Here is a 13,091-nt window from a genome sequence, read left to right as displayed (position 1 = left end):
ACATTTTCCAAAAGGGCTTTCTACTAGAAAGGGATCTCTTGGTTAAGATTAGGGGGAAAAGTCGTGGTTTGGGTTTAAATTAATATATTTCTGTCAGAAAGGTCTTTCTAAGAGAAAACCTACAAGGACAACTTCTCCCATGTGCCTCTGTGACTCACCATGTGGCTATCCAAGTGGAACATGTCCTTGTCTCTCTGTTCAAGATACTAATTCCTGCACATTTACTACAGTTATTGTGGTGATTATAATGCAGGTGTGAATACTGTACAACTTCTGCTGAATGAAAAAAGCCTCTCTCTGTAAATAAAAGCACAAAAAAGCCAACATGCTGCACCGCAGGCTGCAGCCTCTCATTACCATGCTCATTACTGTTCACCTCAGTGCGCCTCATTGTCCACAAGAGGTCAGACATTAACAGCACAAGTCATAAATAGTGCACTAAATACCCCTGCCTCTTTATGCCAAACACAGCGGCTGCAAGTGGAGGCCAGAATGTAGAGCTTTTGCATATTTTTATGTGGCTCAGTTTTATTGTGTAATCAACACTTTGAGCTGCCTCGTTAAAAACAGACAGATAATGTGGAGAAGTGGGCGCAGGCCACTGACATCCATCCGGAGCTGAGACCTGCAGGTGTCCTCGGTGTTTGATATTTTTTCTTTCTGCCTGCAATCAACTTGAGAGATTCGCCTCCAATATTGTGCAGAGGGTGCGCGTATTAATGTTTACTTTTCATAATTTAAAGCACAGTGTACACCGTGGCCTGGCCCACTTCACAGAGAAGTGCTTGTCACGCCTTCTCTGTTTAAGGAGGCAGGTTCACATCGTCACTCGATCCCGTGTCTCGGATACAAACGCTCGGCCTGAATTGAGGCTGTATTTTTTAGTAGTGGCGCAACTCTAACAGTTCACACAGAACTATGGGAGCCGATGTGGGAAGTATTGACGTTGTGCCCTGCTCTGGAAATGTAATAGCAAAAGAAGAACTTCCTCTTTAGTGCTCTGTGGTGACTGAAACCTCCACTGAAGTGGCGTTTATTTATTTATTTTTGGGAATATCCGGGTGTTAATGTCAGAGAAGGACGCGTGGTTCGCCGGACTGACTTTTCAAGCAGGAATGGCCACAGCAAGGCTCGAATACGTCGCTCCGTGGTGGACATACTGGCTGCACAATTTCCCTCACTTCAATTTCTTTTTCCAGTCAGTCGACAACACTTTCAAACCGGAGGAGGCGAGCTATCAGCAGGTTGGTAACTGTACGTGTGCGTAAAAGCGCACGTAGTTTCAAAAGAATCTCAACAGAGAAAAGAAAATCAGAGCTGTTGTGGACAAAACAACAGATTTAAATGTGCATTTAAACAAAAAGTTGTTTTAGGCAAACTGCTGTGTTGAGTGATAAAGACTATTTTTCTTCCATTTGTGTCTGTGATGCATCAGTCAGGCTCCCTGACGTGCTGGAAAGTGTTGGCTCCAAACTCAGTGAGAGCCCATACTGTACTGCAGCTCTCACATGATGACACATGACCTGTATTAGCTGGGCTATGAACTATTTCAGGTAGTAAACAAGATGTACTGTATCTATGTAGGCTAAAGTATGTCTATATCCCTGTGAGTTTGCACACACTGCTTAGACAGACACAACAAATCCCAAACTGTAATTTGCAGGCAGTCTTGTTTAGTATCAATAGCTAAGTAAAAAAATGAAGTGAATGACTGCCCATTCTCACACTATATACACACCCACTGTAAGAGATGGTTGTGTTCTCCTCTTTTCCCCAAAAACATAATTTTATTGCGAGAGAAATGGGATTGTATGGATATATTTTCCCAGTGTAAAAAGATTATTTCTCAAATTAAGTATTTCAATTTCCCCACAGTACATTTATGGCCATTTGAGGCCATGTAAATGTCCCAAACTGTCATGTTTAGTGATGGCGACTGACTGTGGGCAGCAGGACCAGAGTCATTATGGACCAAATAGGCTGTGTGATGGAAAAAACAAATATGGGATGCTCATGATCAGTTGTTGCCATAGTTTTCCATCTGCAGTCCATCACTTCATCATTACCGTTATATTATGGACTTCAGTCTCTTCTCTCTTTGTCTGTCCGACTCCATCGACAGTCTAGACTAGATTTGTTATTTGTCTGCAAATAACTTGGATTTACTCTCTCGCAGTGCATTGCAATGCAAATAAGTCACATGATGTCACAACAGTGTCATTTGACAGGCATGAATTTAATTAACAATCACTAATGAAGTTCATTTGAGCCAAACAATCAGCACTGCATTATTTGATTTATTCCGACAAAATAAAAGCCTTGTGTTAATTTGTTGCGTGACTGATAATACTGTTTCCAAATCTAATTTAAGAGAATGTGGACATATTGGTTTACTGTACGCGGATAACACTGCATACTGATCTCATTTTCAGCTTGGAAGGCCTTACAACACCCGTTATTTCAAAAACACATCAACAACCCAGCGTATTCCCAAGAAATATGAATGAATTTACAAGTGTGTGTCTGTGCGTAAGTGCACATCCATGTGGCACCTTTTTGCCCCAGGTCATTTATGAATATAGACGCCATTACAGAGAACCTCCCTGCTCTGACTTGTGTACTTCACTGTACTTCTCTCGTCGTGTACCGAGGTCCATGTGGGTCACTGAATCCCAGCAGTGTCACACTGGCTCAGCTGAGCTCCAGTCAGCGAGGAGTGAAGAGTGCCATGGTGGCGACACAGAGGCTGTTGGCAGTCTATGGGGCTCACACAGCCCCTCAAGCCTGAAAATAACTCATGTTCCTCATTTGGCATGCTCGTCTGTTGTCTTGAGGAAAGCAGAGCAGCCACAGACACGTTTTCCTAAGGCGCCTTGTTTACTGTTGAATTAAATTTGACATGCATACATACTGAAGCCTACTTCATACGAGCATCCTTTTGGGGAGATAAAAGATCAATGACCTTCCTGTCAATGACCGCAGACCTTGTAGTTGTTTTCTGTCTCTCTTTCTTCCTCCCTCGCATGCATCCTTCGCCTTGTTATGGCATTGCAGCCGCTGGAAATTGAAGTGCCTGCATGTCTAATTACAAAACAATGGAGTGGAAAATTAGAGGAGAGAGTGGAACTAGCAGTATTGTGCGTATGAAGGGCCTGAACTGAGTTATAGTGACAGGAAATCTAACCAGGGTTGAAGCCACCCTGAGACACTACACATTGTGATTCTTGGCTCATCAATGGTGTCCTCAGAAACCAATGATTAGCAAATCATTGGATTAAGGTTTTGGCCTGGGTGCCAGACAGTTAAGGCAGGGCATCTCCACTGGCACCGTTTCCGTATCGACCTATTTCATTTAAGGCCCGATTGTTGTTACATCACAGGGTGTAACGTCTACTGTATTTTATTTTTTATTATTCGCAGTAAAAACTTTCCAGTTAAGCACAACTGGCATTTTTCTGAGGCCTCTTGGCTTGAAAAGCAATGTGCATCAGCATCCCAGAGATAAAGTGTTTATCACTGTGTGCTTGTTTTTATCCTGAGCGCTGTTTTATGTCAGTCTACCTCCGCCTGAATCGCTGATGGTCTCACGTCTAATTGGAATATATTAATTACCAACCTACCTGATTAGTGAAACTAAGGGCAAAATACGCCTCGGCTCGACGTAACTTGAAACAGGGTTTGAACAATGAATGACTACGCACCGAATATGCAAAAGAATATCATTTAAATTCAGCCGCAGTGTCAATGTCATCCAAATGGAATAATTAGTCACAGACATAGTAGTCGAGGAAAAGCTCTGCTTAGTCAGCCAGACCCAGACTTTTTGAACTTGCGGGCACTAAAACTTGAGCGCTAATTATTTGCAAGTAAAATCAAGGTCAAGGTCTCTAAACAAACTGAGAGCTCAATGTTTTGAGTTTGAGCCCACTAAATTTAATGTTCCTAGAGATGATCAACGCCAGGGGGGCCCCAGATGGGATTTTGTAGTTTCAAAAACCAAACAGAAAGTATCAGCCAATACTAATGTTTGTGCAGCAGTGTAAACACTTTTTAAACGGTCAGGGATTTGCTTTATAATGCTGCTGTAAAGACAAACATATCAATTAGTGTGTCTCCAGCCTTTAGATAGCTAATGCAGTGGGAAATAAGGCACTGAAAAGTATAACTAAACGGCCATATGACGTGAAAACAAACAGAATTATAAACTGATTGGTGTAAAGCAAGAAAATATTCCCCCAAGTATAATCTGCTGCAGACATACACAATGCCATTTTTGTCTGCCTTGGAGCAAGCTGCCAACTCTGTATATATTTACTCACTATCTAGTGATAAATGTAACAGCTTTGCAGGACTGTGAGGATTTATCATGAAATAGTCTGAGGAAAAAAATGTTTTGTGTACAGAATGTCCATTTACAGAGTGTTCCAATACAGTATTTCCTTCCTACCCTACAGTATTTCTCTCCATCCTTCAGGCTTGGAATATTTTGTACACTCAGAAATCACAAGACTGAACGAAAGCCATTGTGTCACATGATCCTCCCCTCCCACAGCCCTTGGATCATTTCTGTTTTCCTCTTAGCCACAGTCCAAGTTCTGCAGCTGCAGAAAATCAACATTCTCCGTGGGCTGTCTTCACCCCCAAGACCTCAAACTTCTATGGTTATATCCCCTTTGCTGTAGGCAGCAGCCAGTAGTGATGATGGTGATCAATGGATGAGGTAGCTACACGCTAACCTCGAAAATATCTTTACGCGTGAGTGTTGTTAGATAGCGGTGGGTTGTTTTCACTCAAGCTGTCGACCTTTCAGGTGTCGGGTTCATCCAGCCTGACATTTCAGACCTCACAACAGTTGCCTGCCTCTTTAAAAATATACTATGCAGGACTTTCCTAAAAATCAATGTATAGACTCAAACAGAAGTAATCTCTCCTCAATCGTGGCAGGTAGAGACTGACCTCTACCTGCAGTTTCTTTTTTTCTCCTTAGTTTCTGTGTTTGGGATATTTATGGGCCACAGTGCTCAGGTGAGTTCAAGGCTTTGTAAAAAAGTAGCAACTAAATGCCAGACTATAAGCAGCAGGCATCCAAGAGAGACAGCGCCAAAAAAACACAATTATAGTGAGGCGAAACGCCAAATGAGTGAATCTGTGGTTGGCTTTTACTCTCAGTTTTGTTGGTGAGCGTGTTGCAGACAGAAACCGACAATCCTGCGTATACTTTTAAAGATATTTTAGGATATATTCTGGAATCTTAGTCTTGACTTTAACTAATATCATTTTTAAAAATCTATTCTCCACTCTTTTGCCCCAGTCTCTGATATTTCTAGCATGTGTTGGTGCGGTGGGTCTGGGTCTGAGCCTGCTGGTTCTGGCATTATGCCTGGTCTGCCTGTGTTGCTGCCGAAGGGACATAGATGAAGACACCAAAAGACCTGAAACCTGCTGTCTCACCTGGTCTGCTGTCATCACGGGGCTCGTGATATGGTGAGTGCGAATGTCATTGTGTTTCTTGTTGTGCCACTAAACTCACAGACACACAGCGAGGGTAACTCTTCAACAGAGCAGGGGACTTTCAAAGGAAATGATGCTTCATTACAATTATGAGTCCAATGACTTGGCTCTAGCTGCTGTTTATTGCATGCAAAGTTTTACAGTATTAAAGGCTATAAAAGAGTGCTAATGTGCAGCCTCACTGCTTGTATCCAAGATTTAACTCTTTCTTTCCAAAGAGCACATAATAAGGCAGGTTAAGCTTGTGTAACTCTGACAGGCCCCATCATCAGCAGGGCCCCCGATCAGCTGACAGCTAGGTTATCCGACTGCTAAACCCCTCAGCTGACCGTTCAGCTGACCACACCCACCAAAACTTTGATTGCTCAGCTCGATTCATTTGCTCTCCCAGCTATAATGCTGCAGCCTTAGATTTGGGCTTTGAACATTGTGCTTTTACAATATATTATCTTGTTAATTCCATGTACCAAAATCTGAAATGGCCCCAGGTTGTTTTCTCTAAGTGCCTTGGTTGCACTGCCAATTTATGCAAGCATGAGCAAGCAGTAAGCCTCCTTAAAAAAAACAACTTCCAGAGCCATGTTGCCAACCACAATTGTATTTTTGTTTATGATTTAATATACTTTGACAAAGATGGTCCTGCCAGAAATTAAAGGGAACTAATTAGTCTCCAAAAACGGCTTGATTAAATTTGCGCACAGATCCGCTCAAACTTGTGACATTTATCTCAGTGTTGGTTTTTAACTTTGTTAGCTCCAAAGTACTGCTCCAGCACACAAGGCCTGTTGTGTTGTTAAGTGACTGGGCATGATGCTATTTAGCAAAGAACTTCTTATGTCTAGTCTTTACTCAGAGCTCTCATCTCTCCCTGCTCAAGCTTGTTCCAAAGGACATTAATATATTCAGGTCAACAAATTAAAAAAAGAAACTATTGCTTTCAGCATCCACTTAGATCATCTTGCCATAAAGTAAATTAGAAGAAAATCTCAACAGGTTAGATTTTTAAGTATTGCCTGCTCCCTCTACATACATGTACAAGTTTACCTGCTGGTAACAGCATTTTGTCTTTGGCTTGAGATTGTGAAGTTGTTCCTTTGGACATGTTTTTAACGTTTGGTATTAATTCCATGCATGGGCGGATTATGAGACAATGGACCCCTGGGCACAGATATGCAAAGGGCCCCACCACCTCTCCTACAAATGAATATGACACACAGACTTTGTGGTGGTTTTGAGTCTCTTTGTAGTCGTTATGCTCCTTTTGGTTTTGTGTCTCTTTGTGGTTGTTTTGTGTCTCTTCGAAGTAATTTTGTGTCATTTTGTGTCTGTTTGTAGTTGTTTTATGTCTCTTTGTTGTTGTTTTGTGTCTCTTCGAAGTAATTTTTTGTCTCTGTGGTTGTTTTGTTTCTCTTTAATGTAATTTTGCATTTCTTGTTAGTCATTTTGTGTCTCTTCGAAGCAATTTTGTGTCTCTTTGAGGTAATTTTGTATTTGTTTATAGTCATTTTTGTCTCTTTGTGGTTGTTTTGTTTCTCTTTGATGTAATTTTGCATTTCTTTATGGTCATTTTGTGTCTCTTTGTGGCTGTTTTGTGTCTCTGAGGTCATTTTGTGTCTCTTTGTGGCTGTTTTGTGTCTCTTTGATGTAATTTGTTTCTCTTTGAAGTAATTTTGTGTTTCTTTGTCGTCATTTTGTGTCTCTGTAGTTGTTTTGTTTCTCTTTGATGTAATTTTGTGTCTCTTTGTCGTAATTTTGTGTCTCTTTGTGGTTGTTTTGTTTCTCTGATGTAATTTTGTATATTTTTTAGTAGTTTTGTGTTTCTTTCCAGTTGTTTTTCTGTCTCTTTGGGTTGTTTTGTGTCGTTTTGTAGTCATTTGCGTCTTTTTGAGGTAATTTTTTGTCTCTTTGAGGTTATTTTGTGTTTCTTTGCAGTCATTTTGTTTCTCTTTTTGGTTGTTTTATTTCTTTTTGATGTCATTTTGTGTTTCTTTGTGGTTGTTTGTTTCTCTTTGATGTGATTTGTTTCTCTTTGATCTAATTTTGTGTTTCTTTTAAGTCATTTTGTGTCTCTTTGATCTAATTTGTGTTTCTTTGTAGGCATTTTTTTTCTCTTTGTGGTTGTTTTGTGTTTGTTTGTTTGAGGTGATTTTGTATCTTTTTAGAGGATTTGTGTTTCGTTGCAGTCATTTTGTGTCCCTTTGAGGTTACTTAATGTTGCTGTGTAGTCATTTTGTGGTTGTTTTGTGTGTCTTTGTAGTCATTTTTTTGTCTCTTTGCAGTTGCTTTGCGCCTCTTTGTGGTCTTTTTGTTCCTCTTTGTGATCATTTTGAGTCTCTTCATGGTCGATCCTTGTTAATTTGAGTGACAATTTGCAAGTGAAGGCCAGGAGTTTCTGTCACTTTGGGCCCCTGGGCCTGTGCCCGGTAGGCTCACTCAGTAATCCATCCTTGATTCAATAGTGTTGCTATTGATGGGATTCTTGAGCTGTAGCAGCTTAATTGAAAATGTGCTTATTACTCATTTCTGATATATGCCAGACTGGAACAAAGAAGGCTTGTACAGAACACAAAGACATGCATATAAAGCAGAAATTATCGTATATAATACGGCACTCAACTGTACATATTTTTTATTCTTTTATTGTGCTGGATCATGGGATTGCTATTAGCTAGAATAAGTAGAAGCATACTTTCATGTCATTTAAGAAAGACAGAATTATTTATCATGATCACCCCATCCACTTTTCCCAGCTTTTCATTCAGCATGATACTCAAGAAGAATTACAGCTCAGTCGCACTGCAGAACCCAAATAGAAAAAAGGATTTAAGAGCCGCTGCACCTCTCCGGATGATTATTTCTGACCCCAGGAGAGTGAATGGGGGTAAATTAAGGTTAAAGACAGCAAACAAATCTAATATTCTAAAAATCCTTCCTGCCGGTGTCACTCTGTGTTAACCCTGATACGATTTATTATAGCAGCAATACACTGGTCTCCACCGAATCAAGGCATTTATCTGTTAATACTTGTTCATCCAGTGTGGCCATTTGTTCTGCTCACAACATGTTTTGAATACTAAGATGCAATTGTCCAGCCATTACCCAGTCTGTGAAGTGATTCATCCTCGGAGGAACACAGGCATCTTGGAGTGCACATATGCGCTAGCCCTATAGTTCATTGTATTGCTTTGTTTTAACACCTCTAGCTGCTGCAGCCTTTTTCAAACCCAGAACAATACTATTGCTTCCCCGGAGGCTAAACCCGTGATGTCCTATGTCATTACTGTTTCATTAGCGGGTCTTCATTATCACTGACATGTCACTGGGTTGGCCACAGGGGCTAATGAAGAGCTCATTGTCCAGGTCGCTGCAGATCAACTGAAACAAAAATGTCTTGAAAAGCAAGATTGTTTAGTTTCCTCTAACCAGCTGGATGTAGTCATTTTCAAAAACCCCATCCATGCATTTGTGGTTGTGAGGATTTCTGTAATTGTATCTTTTATTTTCTTCTCTCAGGCATAATTGCATAAAGAATGCCCCCGGTGCTCCTAATCATAACCAGAGGGATCTAGTTTGATAGATGAGATGCAGGCAGTGGTTTTTATTATGCTTACAAGGTTACAGTGACAGGATGCAAATGGACACAAAACAAACAAACACCTGTGCAAATAAGCCCTCACAGTGACACATTGCACACACCTTGACAGGATGTATTAAATTCTAAAATAAAACTCCACATCTTCTCTTCTCACATAACTAACCTTCTTCGTTGTCTTTGTCTCACTGCAGAGGATGATGGTGTTAACCCAGCCATGTGTCTACCTGGCTGTTATGCATGATTTCTGTGGTTTTGCAGCACAGATGGTTTGAAAGTCCTCAACATATGAGTCACTGTGAGAATAAACAAGGATTTTAGTTTTCCTTTTTTCTCTCTGTTTGTCTGTACACGTGTTGTGCCGGAATCAACAATCCCGCTCTGACTTCCTGCTATCTGAAGCTTGATTGATGAGCTCCCTTGTCTAGCTTTGGAGAACGCAGTTGAAAGTGTTACTAACCTCTGACCTTCAGGGAGAGTGACCTTACTGCAATCAAGTATGATGAAATTGTATCATTGCTCATGTCACTGTAGGTTGCTAGCAGCAGGGGTGCACTGGCTCTAGGGACACTAATCCTCCCTATTACAGAGGCTCAGCACAATCTCAGGCTGCAGGAAGGTGGGGATCCCCTGAACTCTACTCAGATGCATTTTCAGAAGTCAGACAGACTTCTGATGTGGTTTTAGCCATGAATGGGATAAGAAAATCAAAGATACTGCTGGAAATAGAGGTTTTGATAGCTCAGAATCTGTGTGTGAAAGAAATGGGTAAAACAGATGGAAGTAACAAAGGGTGGAGGAAGGAAGAAATATGACTACTATAAAATGTTTTCTATCATCACAGGTTTAGATGCAGCCCATGTGGGCATAGACTGTATTAAATAATGTGTACATTGCCACCATAACATTGCCCATTGGTTCCTGAACTCCCATTTTGAAACCTAACCCTAACGCTAGCTGCAAGCTTGGTTAGCATGGTGCATTTACAACTTTGATTAACAGTGTTAATGTTAAAGCTGATGCTAAATTTCGGTAGTGAGAAACAGGCTTAAAACCATTACAACAAAATTTACTTACCGGAAAAACTAAACATCAGACACCTCAGAGGGTCTTGTAGTACAGCTAATGTGGGATTTATACTTTGGGATTTATCCTGGCTTCATATGAGAGGAGGAAATCTCTGCTTGCTGCTAGGCTAATTTATACAATGTTAAATGCCATAGGCTTGTGCTAATAATGTTAGCATGTTGTACTTGTTTGGAAAACGCGTTTATTATAAGACACTTGTTTTGCTCGTGAACCCTGTGACTTGTAATGGAGCTGAAAAATGTTGCCGTTGTCCCAGGTTTCATATGAGCAGAGGAAAAGTCTGTTAGCATGCATGCTAATTTAGACCATGTAAAATGCCTTTGGCTTGTGCTAAAAACATTGTCCAGCAAAAGAAAAACGCTTTGTCTGTGAACGCTGCGAGTTATAGTGAAGTCGATATGTGTATCTGTGTGTTAAAATGATGCTATTAAGCCATGTTTAACGTGTGTTTTGGGCATGTTTTGAATCAACTGAACTTCACAGCACTTCACTGAAACCCAGCCACTGACTAGTGCATTGGAGGTGTAACTGCAGCGTGACACAGACACACTACCGCACAAGTATAAATGCTCACAATGGCATAGGCCACGTGCATAGGCAAAAGCTTAGGCTTTGCATAGAGCTGACGCACAAGTACAAAAGCTTTCATGCTATTGAAAACACACTGAAATAGCGTCAGTTATAACTACACCTGTACTCTGTAAATCAGGGCTAACACCATGGTTACTTAACCAAAGTCTTTGCCATGGTAGTGACTTGTCAACTCACCCACTGGTTACTTACAGCAGCCACACCCTTAATTATGCATTACGTTAAGCCTTATAACATCTGAATGGGCGAGTTATATAAAAGTCCCCCCCCCCATACAGTTGTCATGTATGTTAGAATTAGCTATAGAAACCCAAACTGATTTTATGCCAGGCTGTAAACAGCTGTATTTCTGCTTTAAAGTTGAGCATTTTCACATGGGAGTCTATGGAGATTGACTCGCTTCTGGAGCCAGCCTCAAGTGGCCATTTGAGGAACTGTAGTTTTTGGTACTTTATCATTGGCTGCATATACACATATGGCAGCTAGGAGGAAGAGATGAGAAGAGGAAGCAGGTCAAAAGATGCTTTAAGGCTGCAAAATTAATATTAAATCTAATTAAGACATCCAAAGAATACAAAAGTAGGAGTAAAATGACTCTGAATCTTTTCTTTTTTTTAATGACAACTCAGTGTATGTCTCACCAAACATGTCTTGATTTAGCCCTGAACTTGTTTAACATTTTTCAGTTCCCAGTAGCTTGTTTCAGTCTATGAATAAATAATAATAAGAGTAAGAAGAAGATTATTAAAAACAATACATAGCCTTCACTGGTATGATACATATTACCCCTAAAGCCACTATGCCTCCCCCTTTGGCAAATTATGAAGAATATGTCTTTATCTTACTTGTCCTCTCATAACCTCATCAACAAGTACCAAGATGAAACAAACAGGGCATTAATTATGTTATTTATTTATTCATTAAATCTGAATCTGTCCTTTTTTTCCACAGTTCTGCTGTAGGAGTGGGTTTCTATGGAAACAGTGAGACCAACGATGGGGTGTACCAGCTGACCTACTCGCTCTACAATGCCAATCACACATTGGGTGGCATTAACAATCTGGTGAGAGACGCATGCCAAGCTCTCTTCAATCTGCAATCCTATCAGCGTCATAAATATTACATGTGGCCATTGAAATGATTTTTATTCATATCAGTCTCAATTTAATTATTTTCCAGTTGAATTACGGCGAGTTGACCGAGCAAGAAATATGTCAGCGTTGTAAATAACATGGACATTCATCTTGCTGTGAACAACGTGTTGTCCCTTGCTGCGTATGTTGTGCCTTTTTTCAACATTTTTGATTGGCTGTGATGAAACAAAGCACCATATTTTCATGGCTCACTCTACTTCAAAACAGTGATTCGCTAATAGACACTAGCACCCCTCCCCTGCTAATGGGATGTGCATCTGTGTCAAAGCTAGCACCTCGCTGCGGGGGGTCTGTATCCGCTTTTTGTCACAGTGAAGGAATTGAGGTGACTGCTGCCTCAGGATTTGTAAATGGGGATTCTTTCCATACAACTCCTGACCTGCATTCAGGGAAGTTATTTGGGAGGCTTATAGGGAGGGAGGGAGAGATAGGGAAGAGGAAGGAGAGCAACGGAGTCAGAACAAGGCCCTGAAAGAAGCAATAATCTCAATGAGGAAGAAGAGGATTAACTCCATCTGCAGTGCATTAATGGATGTTAAGCCTCTACTCTTTCCATCTATCTCAGCCTTACTATCTGGACTGTGTGTGTGTGGGTGTGTGTGTGTCTGCATGGCCATGACAGTATCGCACGGCCACATAAAGGCCTTGTATGCGCACATATTGTATTAATGTATGGACACAAACAGCTTTGTGTGTCATTGTGTATGCTTAAATTTAGATTTAATCCATTTGTAGCTCACACATTGATTTGTGTGACACGACAATTTGGGTCATGATGGATAAAGGGATACTGATGCAGTATACACGTATACACATACGCACCCCAGTTTATTATCACCCTGCAGTAAACACTACAGTCTAGGCTGTGGTTATAATACACATTCAGTATATCGATAAAAAAAAATGTAAACGACAGCAAAAGGAGGGCATTGGAAGGAGGAGATTCTTAGCTTTCTAATTATGTCAGTACTAGTCCATATCCATTGGTAGCTTTGTCACCTTCTACCTATGCCAATCCTCAATGCCTATGTGCAGTTTCACATAGATTGACCACGTCAGTGAGTAGAAAAACGTGGGACAGACAGAATGACTGACTGAATGACACACTAACAGTTTCCGTGATTATGTACAGCATACCATACCATGACTTAGTC

The 13,091-nt window shown here is 40.7% G+C and overlaps 1 protein-coding gene across 1 annotated transcript in view; it reads left to right on the top strand.

The window, feature by feature from the left end:
- The first annotated feature begins 474 nt into the window (after positions 1 to 474).
- Positions 475 to 13,091, top strand: part of ttyh2l (tweety homolog 2, like) — a 37,080-nt gene continuing 24,463 nt past the window's right edge. The window contains exons 1-3 of the mRNA XM_050070061.1: positions 475 to 1,244; positions 5,312 to 5,484; positions 11,735 to 11,846. Coding sequence (XP_049926018.1) covers positions 1,068 to 1,244; positions 5,312 to 5,484; positions 11,735 to 11,846 — 462 coding nt within the window. The 5' untranslated portion in view covers positions 475 to 1,067. The remainder of the gene's footprint in view (positions 1,245 to 5,311; positions 5,485 to 11,734; positions 11,847 to 13,091) is intronic.

This window comes from Epinephelus moara, chromosome 18 (genome assembly GCF_006386435.1).
Source record: "Epinephelus moara isolate mb chromosome 18, YSFRI_EMoa_1.0, whole genome shotgun sequence".
Classification (NCBI taxonomy): domain Eukaryota; kingdom Metazoa; phylum Chordata; class Actinopteri; order Perciformes; family Serranidae; genus Epinephelus; species Epinephelus moara.
This window is presented reverse-complemented; position numbering and strand designations above follow the sequence as displayed.